This window comes from Camellia sinensis, chromosome 6, assembly GCF_055761805.1.
Source record: "Camellia sinensis isolate YWXY chromosome 6, ASM5576180v1, whole genome shotgun sequence".
Classification (NCBI taxonomy): domain Eukaryota; kingdom Viridiplantae; phylum Streptophyta; class Magnoliopsida; order Ericales; family Theaceae; genus Camellia; species Camellia sinensis.
The window spans coordinates 72,105,169-72,124,556 of record NC_138966.1 but is presented as its reverse complement, the minus strand read 5'-3'; the positions used below and the strand labels follow the sequence as shown (position 1 = coordinate 72,124,556).

The window sequence follows — 19,388 nt, the reverse complement described above, 5'->3', positions numbered from 1 at the left end:
ATCACAAAATGAAGAAGCTTTAACTGATTTCTGCCAATTTTTTTTGAAGAGGAATTTTCTGCAAAATCAGCCTTTCTTCTTCTTCTTGTACAACCCTTCGAGATGCGTCTGAAACTCGACTATCTTCCTTGGGCCCAGAAAACAGTTGTTCTTCCTCTTCCTATGTTACACGAAATATCAAAAGAATTGTGAGCTCCTTACTTAAAGCCAGTGCATTGTACATTTAGCAGATACTTTTAACTACATATGAAGTTGGTAGCAAAATAACTTACCCTAAGATTGACTCCACTGACAGCAGTTACATCATTGAGTTGTTCAATGCTTTGATCCAAGAAGGCCCCAGATAGTTTTTGCTTCTTACTGTCAAAAATCCCATAAATGTGTGAATACAGGGGAAAAAATGGTTGATAATGAGAAGTATGAAACAAAATTACACCGACCAATCAAAATTATCCTCCAGTTGTGTTAGGCAAAGAGTTATATTACCTTGGTAGGGGTGGCGAAGAACCAAGTGATTCAAGTGGTTTCTTTTGTCCAATAGAAGGCTTTTTCGGGGGTGTCTTCACATTATTTCCAGGTCCAACTGGAGGCGTTGCAGATGAGATCTGAGAACGTAACTGATAAAACATGAAGGCAAAAGTATGCCAATCAATAGCAGTAAGCGAAGATATGATAAAAGAAGTCACTAGTGATTACTTCAAAACAAGAATTTGACAGCAGAGTAAACCACAAAGTAGACCCAGGTTGTAGCCCAAGTGGTCATGGAGAGGGCACTTAGGTGTCAACGTATGGAGAGACATTGGCTTGCATTGTAATCTTAACTATTAACACACTAACACTTAGAAAATATGAGGAAGAAGAACTCCGAAAATATGAGGAAGAAGGAATATATTTCTGTTATATTCAAAACTTCTTATTTTACAAGACCAAATGACACTCCTTATATAGGAGATATTACAAACATCATTATAACCCATTATATGCCACTTACAAATTATATATTACCACTATCTACCACTATCATATTATATACATGCCACTATCTACCACCAACACCACTATCATATTCTATACATGCCACTATCTACCACCAACACCACTATCATATTCTATACATGCCACTATCTACCACCAACACCACTATCATATTATATGCATTAACACAAATTTCCAGCACTCCCCCTCAAGCTGGTTTGAAGATATCTTCCATAGCCAGCTTGCTAGTCAGCTTATCAAATTGCTTCTTGTGTAGTCCCTTCGTTAGCACATCAGCTAATTGTTCACCTGTTGGAAGGTAGGTCATACAGATTATGCCAGCATTGATTTTCTCCTTGATGAAATGTTTATCCACTTCTATATGTTTTGTGCGATCATGTAGAACTGGATTATGAGCTATAGATATAGCTGCTTTGTTGTCACAATAGACCTTCATAGGTGTCGGGTGAGAAAGCTTTAATTCTTCAAGAATTCTTTTAATCCACATTACTTCACAGATTCCATGGGCAACAGCTCTGAACTCTGCTTCTGCACTACTTCTAGCTACCACATTTTGTTTTTTACTCCGCCATGTAACTAGGTTCCCACCTACAAAGGAGCAGTATCCGGATGTTGATCTCCTGTCTGTAACACTTCCTGCCCAGTCTGCATCTGTGTATACTTCAACTTGAAGATGTCCATGTTTCTTGAACAGTAAGCCTCTCCCTGGAGTTCCTTTCAAATATCTTAAGATCTTATAAACGGCCTCAAAGTGCTCTGCCCCTGGTGAGTGCATGAACTGACTTACCATGCTGACTGCAAAGGCAATATCAGGCCGCGTATGAGGCAAGTAAATCAATTTCCCGACAAGTCGCTGATATTGTTCCCTCTCTTTGACTTCTTCAGCCTTAGCAGCTTGTAACTTCAAGTTAGGCTCGATCGGAGTCTCCACCATCTTACAACCAAGCATACCTGTTTCTCCAAGGAGATCAAGAACATATTTTCTCTGATTAACGAATATACCTTCCTTGGATCTTGCAAATTCCATTCCGAGGAAATACTTGAGAGCTCCCAGATCCTTAATGTGAAATTCTTTTGCGAGTTTCTCTTTGAGGGCTGCTAACTCTGCTTCATCATTACCAGTTAAAATGATGTCATCAACATAAACAATCAAAATTGCAATTTTACTATTTTTTGAATGTTTATAAAATATTGTGTGATCTGCTTGACTCTGCGAGAAGCCACAACTGATAACTGCCTTCCCAAAGCGTTCAAACCACGCTCTTGGTGATTGTTTGAGTCCGTATAATGACTTGTTCAATCTGCATACTCTGTCGCTTCCAAGTCTGCTCAAATCCCGGCGGTAGGCTCATGAACACCTCCTCTTCAAGATCACCATTGAGAAATGCATTCTTAATGTCAAGTTGATGTAGAGGCCAATCTGAATTTACTGCAAGAGATAACAGTACTCTGATGGAATTTATTTTAGCAACAGGAGCAAACGTCTCCTGATAGTCGATCCCATAAGTTTGAGTGAAGCCTTTAGCCACCAGTCTCGCCTTGTATCTCTCAACGCTTCCATCTGCGTTACATTTTATCGTAAACACCCATTTACACCCAACTGTTTTCTTGCCTTTGGGTAGATCAACTATCTCCCAAGTACCACTTCTCCTTAAAGCATTCATCTCCTCCATGACTGCTAATTTCCAATTCGGATCATCCAATGCTTCCTGTATATTTCTTGGAACAAACAAGTGTGAAATCCTAGATGTGAAAGCTCTATGGTTTTTAGACAGTCTTTGATAGGAGAGGTAATTTGCAATAGGATGTTTAATGCAATTTCGGACACCTTTCCTAATTGCTATAGGAACATCAAGGTCGGAAATAGAAGGAATAGGATTACCTAAAATTTCGATGCCAGAACTCGGGTGGACATTCGGGTCATTAGGATGGACATTCAGGTCATTATTCTTCAGATGAAATCGCTTCCTAGTATAAACCTGAAGCTCAGGATTTAGATCATTTTGTAGTACTTCTCCCCCTAAACAAGAATCTTCTTGACTAGGCACCATAGAACTTGGTTCTCCTAAGTGATCATTATCAGACAGATGTGGTTTTTGTGTAGGATAAATGACATTGGGGAGCGGGATAGAAATATCCCAAAAACGGTCTTCTACTCCACTTGTCTCCCCCTGAAGAGAAGTGTTGGGGAAATAGGATTTTGTTTCCACAAATGACACATCCATACTCACATGAAATTTCTTGGTTTGAGGATCGAAACACTTATACCCCTTTTTGTTTGAGGAATAACCCAAAAAAACACATTTTATAGCACGGGGGTCAAGTTTTGAACGAAATTGACTAGGAACATGAACATAGGCAGTACATCCAAAAACTTTGGCGGGTAAATCAGAAAACAACCTCGTGTCAGGAAAAAAAGCTTTGAGACAATCGAAAGGTGTTTTGTATGTTAACACCTTTGTAGGCATCCTGTTTATCAAATAAGAGGCTGTTAAAATTGCTTCACCCCATAAATATTTAGGAACATGCATGTAAAACATTATAGCACGTGCAACTTCAAGTAGATGTTTATTTTTTCGTTCTGCAATGCCATTTTGTTGAGGGGTATCCCGACATGTAGATTGATGAAAAATCCCCTTTTTTTCTAAAAACTCACCCAACTGCTCATTGAAATATTCTGTTCCATTATCAGAATGTAAAATACCAATTTTGATTTGAAATTGGTTTTCAATCATATTGTAAAAATTTGTGAATAAATTTTTCACGTCAGATTTTTTATTCATCAAATAAATCCAACATAAGCGGGTATGGTCATCAATAAATGTAACAAACCATCTTTTACCAGAAAGAGTAGTGATTTTAGAAGGGCCCCAAACATCACTATGAATCAAATAAAAAGGTTTGGAAGTCTGGTAAGGTTTTGGCAAATAAGTAGAGCGATGAAATTTTGCAAAAATGCAACTTTCACAATGAAAAGAAGAACAATCAATCCATTTAAATAATTTTGGAAATAAATGTTTCAGATAAAGAAAACTAGGATGTCCTAGCCTATAGTGCCATAGCATTATTTTTTCTCGAACAGAGATTGAACTAGTACTATTAAAGCTCTGAGCTTTTTTATTACTAACAGGTACTTCATCAAAGTAGTAAAGACCTTCAAGCATCCTAGCACGCCCAATCATCATCCCCGAGTTCTGGTCCTGAAATTCACAATGGGATTCAAAAAATGTAACACGACAATTAGAATCCTTAGATAGTTTACTGACAGACAAAAGGTTACAGGCTAAGTTGGGGACGTGAAGAACAGCATTGAGATTAATTTTCTCAGTTAGTTTAATAAATCATTTTCCTGCAATAGGTGAAAAACTACCATCGGCTATTCTGATTTTGTCATGACCAGAACAAGGGAAATAGGTACTAAATAAATGGAAAAAACTAGTCATGTGATCGGAGGCACCGGAATCTATGATCCACGGAGAGAAGTTTAGGCAAGAGAAGGCTTTAGGATTTCTACCTGTTTGTGCCAACAAAACACTAGGAGTACCGGATGAGGAGTTGGATTTTATCAGCTTTAAGAGTTGATCAATCTGCTCTTTGTTGAAGGGACCTGAATCGGCTTCATTAGCGGTAGGAAAGCCACGATTCTTCTCTCCTTGTTTGCTGCTTTTCCAGTTGACAGGTTTGCCATGGATCTTCCAACACGTTTCGCGTGTATGGCGAGGCTTGTTGCAAAAATCACACCAGACCCGTAGCTTATCATCAAACCTGCGCTGGTAATTTGCAGCCTTGTTGGCCGCAGCATCGCTAATTAAAGCAGAAATTTCAATTGATTCACCAGTACCCTTTTTCTTAAGCATGACGCTCCTTCGGCTCTCTTCCCTTCTGACTTCGGCAAATACTTCGCCAATGGATGGGAGAGGAGGTCTGCCAATAATTCTTCCTCGCACTTCATCGAACTCAATGTTGAGGCCGGCAAGAAACTTGTAAATACGGCTGTCTTCCACAGTTTTCTTGTGGTGGTTGCAGTCGTCAACCGATTTCCATTCGTATGTGTTGAAGATGTCAAGATCCTGCCACAACCTTTTCAACGAATTGAAATATTTGGTGACGGAATCATCTTCTTGACGAATCTCTCCCAACTTCAAAGTTAATTCGAAAACTTGAGATTGATTTCCTAGGTCAGAATACATCTGACTAACATTATCCCACAATTCTTGTGCAGTAGGATAGCACATGTAATTAGAGCTTATATCCTCCTCCATAGAATTGACCAACCATGTCATAACCATGGAGTTTTCAGCGTCCCAACTGTCGAACAGCGGATCATTAACAGCAGGAGCCTTCTTGTCACTAGTGATGTAACCGATCTTTCCTTGCCCACGGATATACATCCGGACAGATTGTGACCAGCGGAGAAAATTATCACCATTTAGGCGGATGGTGGTGATTTGGACAGAGTGAGAGTTGGACGTTTTCACCGAAATGGCAGCGGCAGGCGTTGAAGTGGTTTCGGACGTGACTTCCGACATGGCTATGACGGTTTTAGGGCTGCTGCGTTTTTTGTTGCTCTGATACCAACTTAGAAAATATGAGGAAGAAGAACTCCGAAAATATGAGGAAGAAGGAATATATTTCTGTTATATTCAAAACTTCTTATTTTACAAGACCAAATGACACTCCTTATATAGGAGATATTACAAACATCATTATAACCCATTATATGCCACTTACATATTATATATTACCACTATCTACCACTATCATATTATATACATGCCACTATCTACCACCAACACCACTATCATATTCTATACATGCCACTATCTACCACCAACACCACTATCATATTCTATACATGCCACTATCTACCACCAACACCACTATCATATTATATGCATTAACACAAATTTCCAGCACTAACACTATCTTTGTCACCAAAAAAATAAAAAAATAAAGTAAACTAGAAAGAAAGTCCCTTTTTCTAACAGAAAAATAAATATTTTCATTAATAGGAAAACAAAATGCTTTAAAATTAAAAAAAAAAAAAAAAACAAACAAACAATAACAACATACAAAAAGTGGGTTGAGTTGGCTTATCAACGAAGAAGAAAAATCTAGGAATCACTCCTAGAATCCCTTTAGACATCACACCTAGGGTCTAGTTGCATCACACAAACCCTAAAGAAACTTTAAAGCTCTCAACTTTTTGTAAAATATCAACTCTATTGAATTAGAGGCATTACATGGCTTTATATAGACTTCAGAGACTTCCTAAACCAACTACAATAAAAAAAGAAACTACTATAATATCTTAGACTTTCAAAACTAATTTAAGACCAAATAAGAAACACAAATAAAATTCAATTAAATAACTTGATCCACAAGACGATCCATGAGCGACCCATATAACCCATGTCAACAAATATAAAATTACCAAAATACCTAAAAATCCTAAAAACCATAAAAAATAATAATAAAATAAGACTCTAATAATACTAGAAACATAATTATAGAAGATTTCTATCAGTTTCTCTATGAAATTATGCCAATGTCCAAGTATCATCACTTCTCTAAATTTAGCCTTCTTTGAGTTTCTTATGCTCTGCATCATTAAGGCTCTCTTAAATCATTTTGTCAATACCTATTCTAAGCTGAAAATTGATAATCTATAAATAGAATTTAAAAGCACATGACAATCAGTTTTTTCAACTTATGTATGTTATTTTTACGGAATAAGCTATAAACAAAAGTTACAACAAAGAGTTTAGTACAGAATCCCCAAATAAAAAATAAAAAAGAAGCCATAAGCAGCTTATTTAAGTTACAAGAAACAGGCCTTCTATATATATATATATATCACTCTGCTTCAGAATGTTTCTCCAGATTTGAGCAGAGAACTGGCACTCAAAGAATAGGTGATTAGTCAATTTACTTAGGCAAGACAGCCATTTAATGAATGCCCACTTGGAACATTTTGATTAAACCACAAAAGTAAACAACTTTGCTCACGAGCTCACAGCCTCCCAAACTCATTTTGGAGAATAGACCCCATTAGAAAAGCAGATCCAAATTACATTATCAGGTCTTGTTGTTACTGCCTGCAGAGTTTTAGGAGTATTTTCCATGATCTCCTAGGTTACTCTGTTTCTCATTCTAGGCCACTTCCAGGTTCCATGATATATAAAAAAAAAAAGTGAAAAATAAATCTTAAATAGAAAAAATAATAATGATGAAATAATAAATAAATGTAAAAAAAGCCTCATTTAAAATTGTTGCTTTAAGCCTCAAATTACCTCAAGCCAGCCCTGTAAATAAACCAGTCACCTCAGCTCTCCATTATTAGAAAGAATCCAAACAAGACTGTTTAATGGCACAGTTCTCTTTCCTATCTATAAATTTAACAGCACAACTGCAGGATGAATGCTAACAAAAACTAAACAGATTTTGGCTTCAACTAGCACCTATAGACAACCAGACATTATAAAAATATCCATATTGCAGGAAAAAAAGTACATTTTTATGTTGAGTATCCAAACCTATGAACCTATTTGTCATGGAAGATTTTTACAACAAACAGAAAAGGGGATGGTTAATTTTCCTTCAAATTTTCTATGTTGTCTTCACTGTTGCACTGGCAGAGTGATTTTAAGTGGATGGGAATTTATTACAGCTCATCCTGATTTTTTGAATTCATGCATCGGAAACTCAAACAACAAAACAAGCAGATAAGTGTAAATGATCAAAACAAGGTTACCGAGATATTAGGGTCCAGGCCCAGCTGGGCAGTGATAGACATCCTCGAGGGCTGCGCCTCAAGAGTTTCATCTTCTAAATTTCCTGTAATTGCATTCCCACGTTCAACCTGTAAAGGAGAGAAAGAAGACAATCCCTGGGGAGAAGACAACTGTGATTTGTGCTGTTGCTCATTCCCCTGATCAACTGGCTCTTGTTTAATGTGAGTCATTGATGATAGAGCACAATTTTTCTGCTCTTTACTGGTTGATGATTGCCATTGAACTGAATTCTGTTGCAAAGTTGAATTATTTGTCAAATGGGTTAGAGTTCCACCCTGCACTCTCTTCGGTTCACTAAAAGGATTTTGCCTCTCAAAATTAGGCACATTCAACACATTCATGACCTGAGTTGATGTTCCTAACTGAGTTGCACCAATACTTTGATGAACGGGACCCTGCCTCATTTGTGAATCATGGGGCTGTTGTTTGAGAGATGCTGCTGAAGAATTAACATTTGTTCCAGAAAATGGGTGACCATAATTACCACCTGTACTTCCATAAATGGGAAAAGATGATTGTGAGAAGTGCAAATGTTGTTGCTGCTGCTTGCTAAGTCCTTGTATGGGGATTGTGGACCGCTCCCTTTCCTGGTTTATGTTACTCAAACTGGATGAAGACATTTGGCTTGCTGGCATACCATGTGAATCTAAATGGCTTTCCATCTCTTGGGATTTTTTACCATTATTATCCGTCGCTGCATTGCTTGAATCAGTCTTCAGTTGAGCTGCAGAAGAAGGAATATGAGAGGGGTCTGTAGGAGAGGTGACACCCTTCCGGTGAAGTTGTGCAAATGACTGGGGAGCCATTCCCTGTTGGGCACCAACAGGTGGCATTTTCAGATGATGTTGTTGCGCAGATGCTTGAGACTGTAATGAGAATTGGTTGGGTCCAGTCTGTGAATTTCGAGCAGCCTGTTTTCCAGTTGGATTTCAGCACTAAACCCCAACCAAAAGAGACTCAATATAATTAGATAATCAGTTTATATTTACCTGGGCTTGCAATTTATACACTGCCATCTTGAGCATCTGGTCCCCTACAATACCTCTCATGTGCCGGACAAATCCATCTTTGGATATTTCATTTTTCTGAAAATAGCAAAATATTTTACCCATTAGGATGAGATGTAATACAAAAGAAATCATCCCATGCAAGACATTCATAACAGTTAAAGAAATGCATGTCATAGACCCACCTTTAATTTATAATAAAGAGTATGAAGTTGCATGGCTCTGTCTTTATCAAGTTGGGGTTGTAAGACCGGAAGCAGCATGGCAAATGGAACTTGTTTTCCACGGTTCATTGGATTCGTTGCCTGTTCTGTTGTCATTGCCTGTTGATTATTCATATTTTGTAACTTTGGGTTATGAGACTCACTCTCTGGATTGTGTGTTCTGTCTGGCTCTAGGTTATGGACAGGATTCTTTTCAGAACTCTGAACACCCAGTGTTTGAGAAAAATGGAAGGGATTTTGTTCCAATTGCCGTTGCTGACGGTCATCTTGCGGCTGTTTCAATTCCTGTGAGGTGTCAATTTGTTGCTGCTGACACTCAGGACCTACACCATGCTGCTTTAGCTCCATTTCGGATGAATGTGGATCTTGCTGCTGGGATCCATTCAGATCTTGACGATTTTGAAAATTGGCATTTTCATCTTGGCTGGAAGTTTGCCACTGTGGAAATAACTGACTGGAAGTGTGATTGCTTCCTTGAGATAAAGCTACTGTTGAAGTTCAGCATATCATGATTAATCAAGAAGTTTCTAACCATGGTGTACAAAACAATAGAAAAGCCAAGACATGAAATTACAAATCCACAGTATACCTAAGAATGCATGCAAGTTAGTCACAGGCTTTAAGTTCCAAAGTCTTCAAAAGTGAAACTTCAAAGTGTGATCCTTGATGGACTCACTATATTATAAAAACAATAACAATTGAACGGAAAATATTGAGCCATTTATATTGCAGTACCCTACTCAGTATGACTCAATAGAAACTCACAAATGTATTCTCATTACAATGCTCTGCAATTAATCATAAATAAATAATATAAACAAAAACAGCAAGCTTTTACAAACCAAATAGTTCCCAGAATCATCAAACTCACCGCTTAGTCCTTGTTGCAGCCTTATTGCTTAGTCCTCACTAAGCTATCACACTTGGACAACTATAACAACAACAAAAACTCATTGCAGCCTTTTTGCATAGTCCTCACTAAGCTATCACACTTGGACAACTACAACAGCAACAAAAGGCAGGCCTCTTCCTTCCAGACCACAAAGTTAAATAAGTATACTTTTTAACTTTTTACAAAAAGATGTGAAAAAAGTAGAGAGCTGATGCGACCCAAAAAAGATAAAAAGATAAAAATAAAATAAAATAAAATAAAAAAGTGCACCTTTGTAGGGGATGCCAAATAGTGCCTAATAAATGTAAAATACCATATACAAGCTGGTTTACACGAATAATTAGCCAGGCTTCCGCATGGAATTTGGCATCTGAACCCGTAGGGGAAAGTTATCCTAGCATGTGAAATGTGGAAAATGCTAAATCAGAATTCATAATTCTCGACTCAGCTCCCAAACCGATCAATGATTCAGTTTCTTATTACATTAAACTAAGGCTGTGTTTGGTTCATAGATTTGGGTAGGGATTTGGAAAGAGAAAGGGAAAGGGAAAAGGTGTGTGAAATGTAGCTATATTTCATCCACATTTCACATACGTTTTCCGTTTCCATTTCCGTTTCCAAATCCTTACCCTGAACCACACACAGCCTAAGTAGACGCTTACAGTCAAATTTGTTTCATTGCATTAATTTATATCCTTAACTTTTATATCCAAAATATCTACAGACGAATATATAATTATAGGTGGAGATTTCAATGGTCATGTAGGAAAAGATAAGCTGACGTACAAGAGGATACATGGTGCATATGGTTTTGGTCACCAAAATGAGGCCTTAGGGTGAATCTTAGATTTCATGGTAGCATTTGATTTTATAGTAATCAACAACTGTTTAAAAAGAGAGAATCTTTAATAACTTTTAAAAGTGGGTCAAATAAGAGTCAACTAGATTATTTTCTTTTTTAAAAAAATAGATTGCTTAATATGTAAATATATATATATATATATTGATAAATGGAAGTAACTTTATTAGAAAAAGAGCATCAAGATGATGCTAACAAATACAATGAAACCAACAAAACTACATATCAGCTAAACAAAGAATCAACAAAATCCAGAAAAGAAAACAAATCTGGCTCAACCCTCCCTAACACCCAACTAGACAACACCATTAAAAATTTATTCTTCAAACAAGACACCGACACGCAAACCCCTTGAAAAGTCCAACGATTACGCTCCAACCAAACCAACTACAGAAAACACAGGGAAGCCTAATTCCAAGCCTTCCCCCGATGCCGCTTCCCCACCAGACACCCCCTCCAACTACACAACACCTCCCTCACATTCCCCTGCTGCACCCAATTCAAGCCAAACACTGGAAAAATCAACCACCAGAGCTAAAAAGCGACAGGACAATGAAACAGCAAATGCAGGACGAATTCTGCGTCCTGGCAACACATAGAACACCAATTGACCAAAATCTGACGACAACGAATCAAATAGTCCAAAGTCAAAATCCTATCACGCACACCTGTCCACACAAAAAATGCCACTTTAGTTGGCGCACCAACAAACCACACACTCCTCCATGGGAATGAACAATCCACAAGGCCCACCTGGGCCCAGTAAAAAGAACCCTGCCAGAAAATCCCTTTAGCACCCTTAGTAAAAAGAACCCATTGGAACCTGACATCCCATACCACCCTCCCATTTAGTGGAGATAGATATGATGATACCACAACATCCTTATCAGAAACCAAACTACCAAACTCTGATCTCCACACCACCTATCCTTCTAGAACCACACCCGCACACCCTTTCCCACCCGAAAACTAACCCACCGCCAAAACTCCCTCACACCTAGCCAAATACCTTTTCACAGACCCCAACCACCCTACCCAACCTCATATTTTGCAACCACAATCCGACGCCATAGACGCTCCGTTTCACCTATAAACCGCCAAAGCCACTTCCCCAATACAGCCCTGTTGAAAACCACCAACTTCCTTAACCCCAAACCACCCCCATGTTTCGAACTACACAACTCATTCCATCCTACCAAATGGAACTTAGATTCATCACTCAAACCACCCCAAAGGAACTTCAGTTGCAACTTCTCCAAAAGTCAAACATCTGATGCTGGAATGACATGCTCTAACACAAAATACATAGAAATACTCCCTCACGTACTCTTGATCAACATCAACTTCCCGCCTTTAGACAAGTATTGATGAGTCCAACCTGCCAAATGACGCTAAACCCGCTCCACCACCCCATCCCACACAACCGTTGCTTTATAAGCTAACCCTAAAAGCAAACCCAAATATGATATTGGCAAAACAAAAACCTTACACCCCAGAATCGCCGCCAATCAAAGACCACCCACCATCAAATTTACTCTCAAACCTGAAACCACCTCAAAACATAAAAACACATATCAAAGAGCACCTAATTGCGCCACCTCAACGCCAAAAAAAAAAACAAAAAGGACATCATCAGTATACAAGAGGTGAGACACAACCAACGGCTCACCCGCCTCCATGCCCACTTTGAAACCTTCCAGCAAACCCCCTTGCACCACTCCAGACAACAAACGACTTAACGCCTCCATAACCAAGATAAAAAGCAAAAGAGACAAAGGGTCACCCCAGCGCAACCCACGACCAGTCTGGAAAAAAACCCACAAGGGTCCCATTCACCAACACCAACATCTGAACCATCAAAATACAAAACCGCACCCACCGAATCCATTGCCCACCACCATAACCCATCTTCTCCAACACATAGACCAAAAATTCCCAATCCACATTATTGTAAGCCTTCTCAATATCAAGCTTACACGTAACCCTAGTCGACCTTCTTGGATACTAGAATCAACACATTCATTTGCCACCAACACAGCATCTAAAATCTGACGACTTGCCACAAACACATTTTGAGATTCTGAAACAACCTCCTTAAGGGTGCCTTTAAATCTCCTTGCCAGAACCTTAGCCAAAAGCTTGTACACACCCCCCAACAAATTGATCGGCCAAAAATCATGAATATCCTTTGCCCCGCCTTTCTTAGGGATCAAAGCAATAAACGCCACATTGACACTTCTCAAAACACCCACACTCAAAGAACTACCCAAACATGGCCAACACATCTCCCTTAACCATCTGCCAACAGTGCGGGAAAAAAGCCAAAGTGAAACCATCAGCCCGAACCTGTATCCCCATTAAGCTCGAACCTGTATCCCTATTAAGCTCACACAACGCCCCCAACACCTCCCCACAAAACGGTCGTTCCAACCCCTCCCATCATCATCCGAAATTCTATCAAAAACCACACCCTTAAGGCCTAGATGCCACTCTTCCCTACCCCCATGAAAAAGATGTGATGCAGGACAGCATTGTAAGAGCTGTTCTGGGGCAGTGAAAGTACCCGTGAACAGTGTTTAGGCTGGTTAAAGTGCAGAAAATAAAAGAGGGAAACAAGGAGAAGAAGAAGATAAGTCTAGGAATACTCCTAGAACTCCTTAGGCATCATACCTAGGGTTTGATTGCATCACACAATCCATAAAGAAGATTTAAAAGCTCTAAATTCTCTGAAATATCAAGTCTAAATAATTAAAAGCATTACATGGCTTTATATAGAACTAAGAGACTTCCTAAACCAATTAGAACAAAAAAAAAATTACTATAATAGTTTAGACTTCCAAAACTAATTTAAAACCAAATAAGAAACATAAATAAAATCTAATCAAATAACTTGACCCACAAGACGACCCATGGGTAACCCGTATAACCTATGTCTAGAAATTATGAAATTACCTAAATACCCTAAACTAAAATAATAATAATAAAACATGACTCATAAGCCTAAAACATAACTAGCCACGGTCCCAAATGAGGTGCTCATCATCCAATGCATGCCAAATCAAAGCATGGGCCTTAGAGGCATCTCTTCCTCGTCTCTTGTACACCTTAAGAGGCTGCTGCCACTTGCCTCCATCAAGATGCCTATAAAACTCTGTTATACCAGCACTGATCTCCCCCATAGATTCCAACTCCACACCATCCACACAAATCTTCTCGATTTGATTGACCCTCCTATAAGCATTACCTATACAATGGAAAAACTTCATATTGTGATCCCCTTCCTTCAACCACAAACACCATGACTGTTGACGAAAACTAATTTCTTCCATCTAAGCAACAAAACTAAACTCCTCTTTTGCCTTGTCCCTAAGAAAGATAGTTGTTGTTGACAAACTCCCCACACTCTCCTGCTCATTTATCTCTTGAATCACTACCAAATTCGCCCCATTCTGACCCTCTACATACCCAAATACCTTCCTATTCCATTTCTTTAGATTCTTCTTAAGCAACTTCAACTTCCTAGCCAACCTGCAATCTTATGTTACACAAACTGACACACAACACTCAAGACAAGAGTATGGGATATGTGTCGGATACTTTTCAATAAATACTTCTTATATAATTGCATATAACACTATTATTATATATACATATTGTCATATAATAATTATAAATGTCTTTTTGACACTATTAAGTTATATATAGTACTATTTTATCTCACATGATTAAAAATATAAAAATAAGACATTTTTTTGCAGAGCCCACATACCCTTAAATATATAGTTTGATGAGTATGATATCAAGATACATACCCGCACCGGACACCCGTATCCAAGTCCATGTAACATAGCCTGCAACTACGAGAACCAGACACCACATAACCATTCCACTAACCCAAACCATACCCAAGAAACCTTCAAATTTCAACCACATGTTTTCAAACGGGAAAGGCGACAGACCACAACGAACTCCCCCACTATCAAGCAAAATGGGCCAATAATTCGAAACCGGATAAGACAACTTAATTTGGAGGACAATAGAAAAATGCTCCTCCCAATCCCCAATCACCAAGAAACGATCTAAACGAGACATATCTTGTCCTCCAAACCAAGAATAACAACCCCCTTGTAGTGGCAAGTCAATCAGCTGACCCTCATCAACAAATCTAGAAAACTACCTCATCGAACTAACAAATATATGGCAACTTGCCTTCTTCACCTAGAACCGAACAACTTTAAAATCACCCCCCACACTCCATGGTAACCCCCACCTCAAAGTGACACATTCCAACTCTTTCCAAAACGTAACACGCACAAAACTCAAACATGGGCCATAAACCCCAGTAAAGAACCACCGAAAACCATCCTCCACACACCGAAACACACAAGAAACCGAAAAACCTCCCAACTCCCCTGGGATACGCTCATAATTAATTGAGCACTCAAGATCACGAAGCTCTCAATCCCCCTTCCTCCACTTTGTCACCTCCACCACACCCTCTCTAACCAGCACCTTACTACGCCATGACGCCACAATCATTGAAAACAACTAAAACGCTTCCACTTCCTCCTCATGTCCCTCAAAGGGCACCCCCAAAACACGACTCACCTCATTAATCCGACCTAACACCCATTCTGACACCTCTTCTGCAGACGGGCACATCCCTACCCTGGAAACCCGTCTCCACTCCCGTCTCATCCTGACCCTTGATCACTACAATTGGTCTAGCCAACAACTAATCCACATCTTTCCTGCCATTAGCCTCCCCAACCCTAAAAATTGACCCCCCTTCTCCATCATTAGTCAACCCATCAGCACCATCATCTGCCAGATCCTCCCAACGATTAGGCACCACCACCATCGCCAATTCCCAACCACCCGCTGGACCGGACACCTCCTTGAAGCCCTGACCAACCGAAGGTGTCAACATAGGCTCCGGCAATGGTGCCACATTTGCCACTTGAAAACACCTACCTGATGGCCAACTAACACCCATCATCCACCATATCAAACACTTGACCCAGCTTAACCCATTGCTCCTCAGCCCTTTGCGTCGTAGCCACCACCACAGCCATATGAGAGCCCACTACTCAATGACCATCAGCCACCACATCGATTGACATCACGAACCCCAGATTGAACACACTCGGAGCCTGTAGCACTACCTCTTGTGTTGGAAACCTTGCCGGTATCAGAAAACCAGCCTTGCAATGCCCTCCAGACACACTCTGAGCACGCCCACGCTGCGCGTAACCTCACTAGCCCAACGGCCTTTGGAGTGATCCGGAAACCTGGTGTAGAGATGAATTTGGACCCAGATTATAGCCCCATCCCTACACCCCCCGCGAAACAAGCCTGTGTCCAAGCCCATTTTGAAAACCCAACTTTCTATGACAACCATTCTGACCCTGCCCCTTACAGCCCAACCCAAACCCTATAACAGGTGGCCCAGTTGAGAGCCTCACAACACGATCCACACCAACTCCAACCCCAACAGGCCTACCAATTTGTCCCACCAATCAGCCCAGCCCCTTGCTCCGACCCAGCATTGGCCCATTACGTTACAAGCTCCGACGCATCGACCGGCATTGGGCCACTTCCAAGAAATTATAAAAGATAAGATTTTTAATCCTTATAAAGGAAACTTACCTAAAGAACCTTTTAAGTTACCAATTTGTCCCACCAATCAGCCCAACCCCTTGCTCCGACCCAGCATTGGCCCATTACGTTACAAGCTCCGACGCATCGACCGGCATTGGGCCACTTCCAAGAAATTATAAAAAATAAGATTTTTAATCCTTATAAAGGAAACTTACCTAAAGAACCTTTTAAGTTAATTGTACTTGAAAGACATAAACATAATAAAAATTTAAGATATTTTTGGAATAAAATGTTAATTAGGTAGGGTCTTCTACCAATTTATAATACTTATTGGCTTATATTTTATTTTTGTAATCTTTTCAAAAACCAAATAGTTTTGAAGTAAAATCTTTTTAAGGACTTAACAGATTCAATTGATAGTTTAATTTAAGAACTAAGTAGCCTTTGATTTATATACTTTAGGGACTTACTAGACTTAATCAATAGTTCAGGGACTAAGTAGATAATTTGGCAATAATTCAGTGGTAGAAAGTGAAATTAACCGTAATAGAAAAGGACCAAAAAAAAAACTTATGATAAGGTGCCTAGAGATATAATATAGTTGGTGTGTCAAAGAAAACAGGCATGACAGAAGATTATATTAATGTGATAAAAGATATGTATGATAGTTGTAACTACAATTAGATCATCTATAGGTTGTAGAAGAAACTATTGAATTTTAAATCATTGTAAGGTTGCATCAAGGGTCCCTTCAGGTCCCTAACTATTTTTCCTTAATCATAAATTAATTAGCACATTCAAGATGATATCTCCTGGCGTATGTTGTTTGCAGATGATAATATTCTAATGGATGAAACTAAGGAAGAAATTAACGGTAAATCTTTACCTACTTTAATTCTATGGATTACATGATCTCCAACCTCACCATATTTATTAATACAATCGAACCTAGGTAACAAGAATGTTCACTATTTGTATTCTTCTAGATTCCAATCTTCACTTCTCTATTATTTTTGCTTTTATAGTTACAAAATTACATTCTATATATTCAGTTTTATTTCAATTAATTTTAAGCATTTTTTTACTCAAGTGCTTTTCTCCAAATTTCTAATTTAGTGTTAGAGAAGAAGCACTTGCCTAAAAAATATTAAAATTAATAAAAATAAAATTGAAACCTATGAAATGTAATTTTTGTGACAATAACAGTAGAAATAATAGAGAAGTGAAGACTGAAAACCAGAAAATAACAAATGGTGAACATTCTTGTTACCTAGGTTCAATTATTAAAAAGGCTAGTGATGATGGAGATAATGTAATCCACATAAATAGAGTAGGTAGCTCAAGTGGAGGAGTGCATCAGACATATTACCGGATTGATGGATACCAATAAAATACAAAGAAAAATTTATACAACAGTTATAAGAACAGCAATGTTGTATGGAACAAAATGCTTGGAAACTAAGAAATAACATGATCATAAAATGAGTGCAGCTAAGATAAGAACGCTTAGATGAATGTGTGACAAGATTATGAAAGATAAAATTAGAAATGAAAATGTCCTTGAAACGACCGGAGGGGTCACACCATTTAGGGATAAATTGAGAAAAAATAGAACATGGTTTGGTCATGTACAAGGAAAACTTATAAATACAATGGTAAGAAAGAGTAATATGATCACTGTAAATAAAAATGTTAGGGGGAGAAAACCTAAACCAACATGGATGTGGCACTTAAGAAAAAATAATTTTTTAATTTAACTAATTAGCCTATCCCACTTGAGTGGGATACAAAGCTTAGTTTGGTTTGATTTTGTAACTTTCTATAATATCGGAAATAGAAGCAAAATAATACAAATAAGGGAAACCCATTATCTTCTTCCATACTTGAATTACATGTTGTTTATTAGCTAATAGAGGGGCTATTTATGCTTTCATTTTCAAGAAATATAGAAAAGCCAGAAGAAAGGGGTTGTAGAGAGGTACATACCACTGTCGGAATCAGAGGGTTGAGATGTGGACGTATCGCCCTCTATGTCTCTGTTCAGAGCAGCTGTGAACGCCTCCACGTCCGCCCCTGAATGCATTGTTTCGTCCTACAAACATATATCATCATCAGATAAATAATAAAAAGATTCAGCCTTTATTAACTTCCCAGATTGTACAGACCCCCATTCTACAAATCCAAACAATCTCTAACGTATTTGTGTTTCTGTTCTGCGGGTGTGGATGCTGTGGTGGATGTGCATAGATACATATATATATATATATATAGAGAGAGAGAGAGAGAGAGAGGGAACCTCGTCCTCTTCGAGGAGCTTCATAATGGAAGGGTCCATCACAATCTCTGATTTCGCAGGCTGGTGATTGAGAATGGTGTCCGTGTTTTGTATATGCTATGGGCAATTGATCGGTTGCGACTGCGAGGTGAATCTTTCTGCTACCAAGACAAATCTGGTACCTCTTTGACGACGAATTGGAATTGGAATTGGGAATTGGAATTGTGAAACTGAGGAAAACAGTGATAACTTAGCCAAGGACAGACTGAAATCCCCAACGATCTTATTATGTTCTTTCCTTTTTTGCCCGTGATGTCTGATCCCATGAGATATGAGCGGTTTACGCTTTGGCTCCTATGGGTCTTTTTTGCGAACGGTCCAGCTTGTCTCCGGTTAAAGATCAAGACTGGACCGTCTAGTCCACCTTGTAGGCTTATTTTTATATTTTGTTTTGATAATTTGAATCGTGTAATATATAGAATTTATCAAGTATTATATCTTTGTAAACAATGTGTTCCGATCAAGGGGTTATCGTGTATTATATTTAATCAGATCAGATTTTTACAAAGTTCAGACTGAAGTAATACAAGTACAGAAAACTACATGGAAAAGTGTGAAAAGAAAACTGTCTACTTAGTTTATTAATGCTGAGCAAAAAGTTAGAAAAAAAAAATTATATCTTCCAATTACATGGTCTTGGAATAGTTCGGTCATCTGTATCTTCCAACTGGTAGGCTCTC

The 19,388-nt window shown here is 38.7% G+C and overlaps 1 protein-coding gene across 4 annotated transcripts in view; it reads right to left on the bottom strand.

Moving 5' to 3' along the window:
- Positions 1-19,070, bottom strand: part of LOC145788649 (transcription initiation factor TFIID subunit 4b-like) — a 52,963-nt gene extending 33,893 nt beyond the window's left edge. For 2 of the 4 annotated variants that reach the window (XR_014332438.1, XM_082873967.1), the window contains exons 1-8: positions 18,670-18,990; positions 18,360-18,465; positions 8,983-9,509; positions 8,780-8,875; positions 7,751-8,701; positions 487-617; positions 273-360; positions 25-160 (exon numbers count right to left, since the gene is read on the bottom strand). Coding sequence is in view for 3 of the 4 variants with exons in the window: in XM_082873967.1 (XP_082730093.1) it covers positions 25-160; positions 273-360; positions 487-617; positions 7,751-8,701; positions 8,780-8,875; positions 8,983-9,509; positions 18,360-18,465; positions 18,670-18,708 (2,074 nt within the window). In the remaining variant the exon portion in view is untranslated. Of the gene's footprint in view, positions 1-24; positions 161-272; positions 361-486; positions 618-7,750; positions 8,702-8,779; positions 8,876-8,982; positions 9,510-18,359; positions 18,466-18,669 lie in introns of all 4 variants that reach the window. The other 2 variants (XM_082873965.1, XM_082873966.1) reach the window with 2 other exon arrangements.
- Between the last annotated feature and the right edge of the window lie 318 nt (positions 19,071-19,388).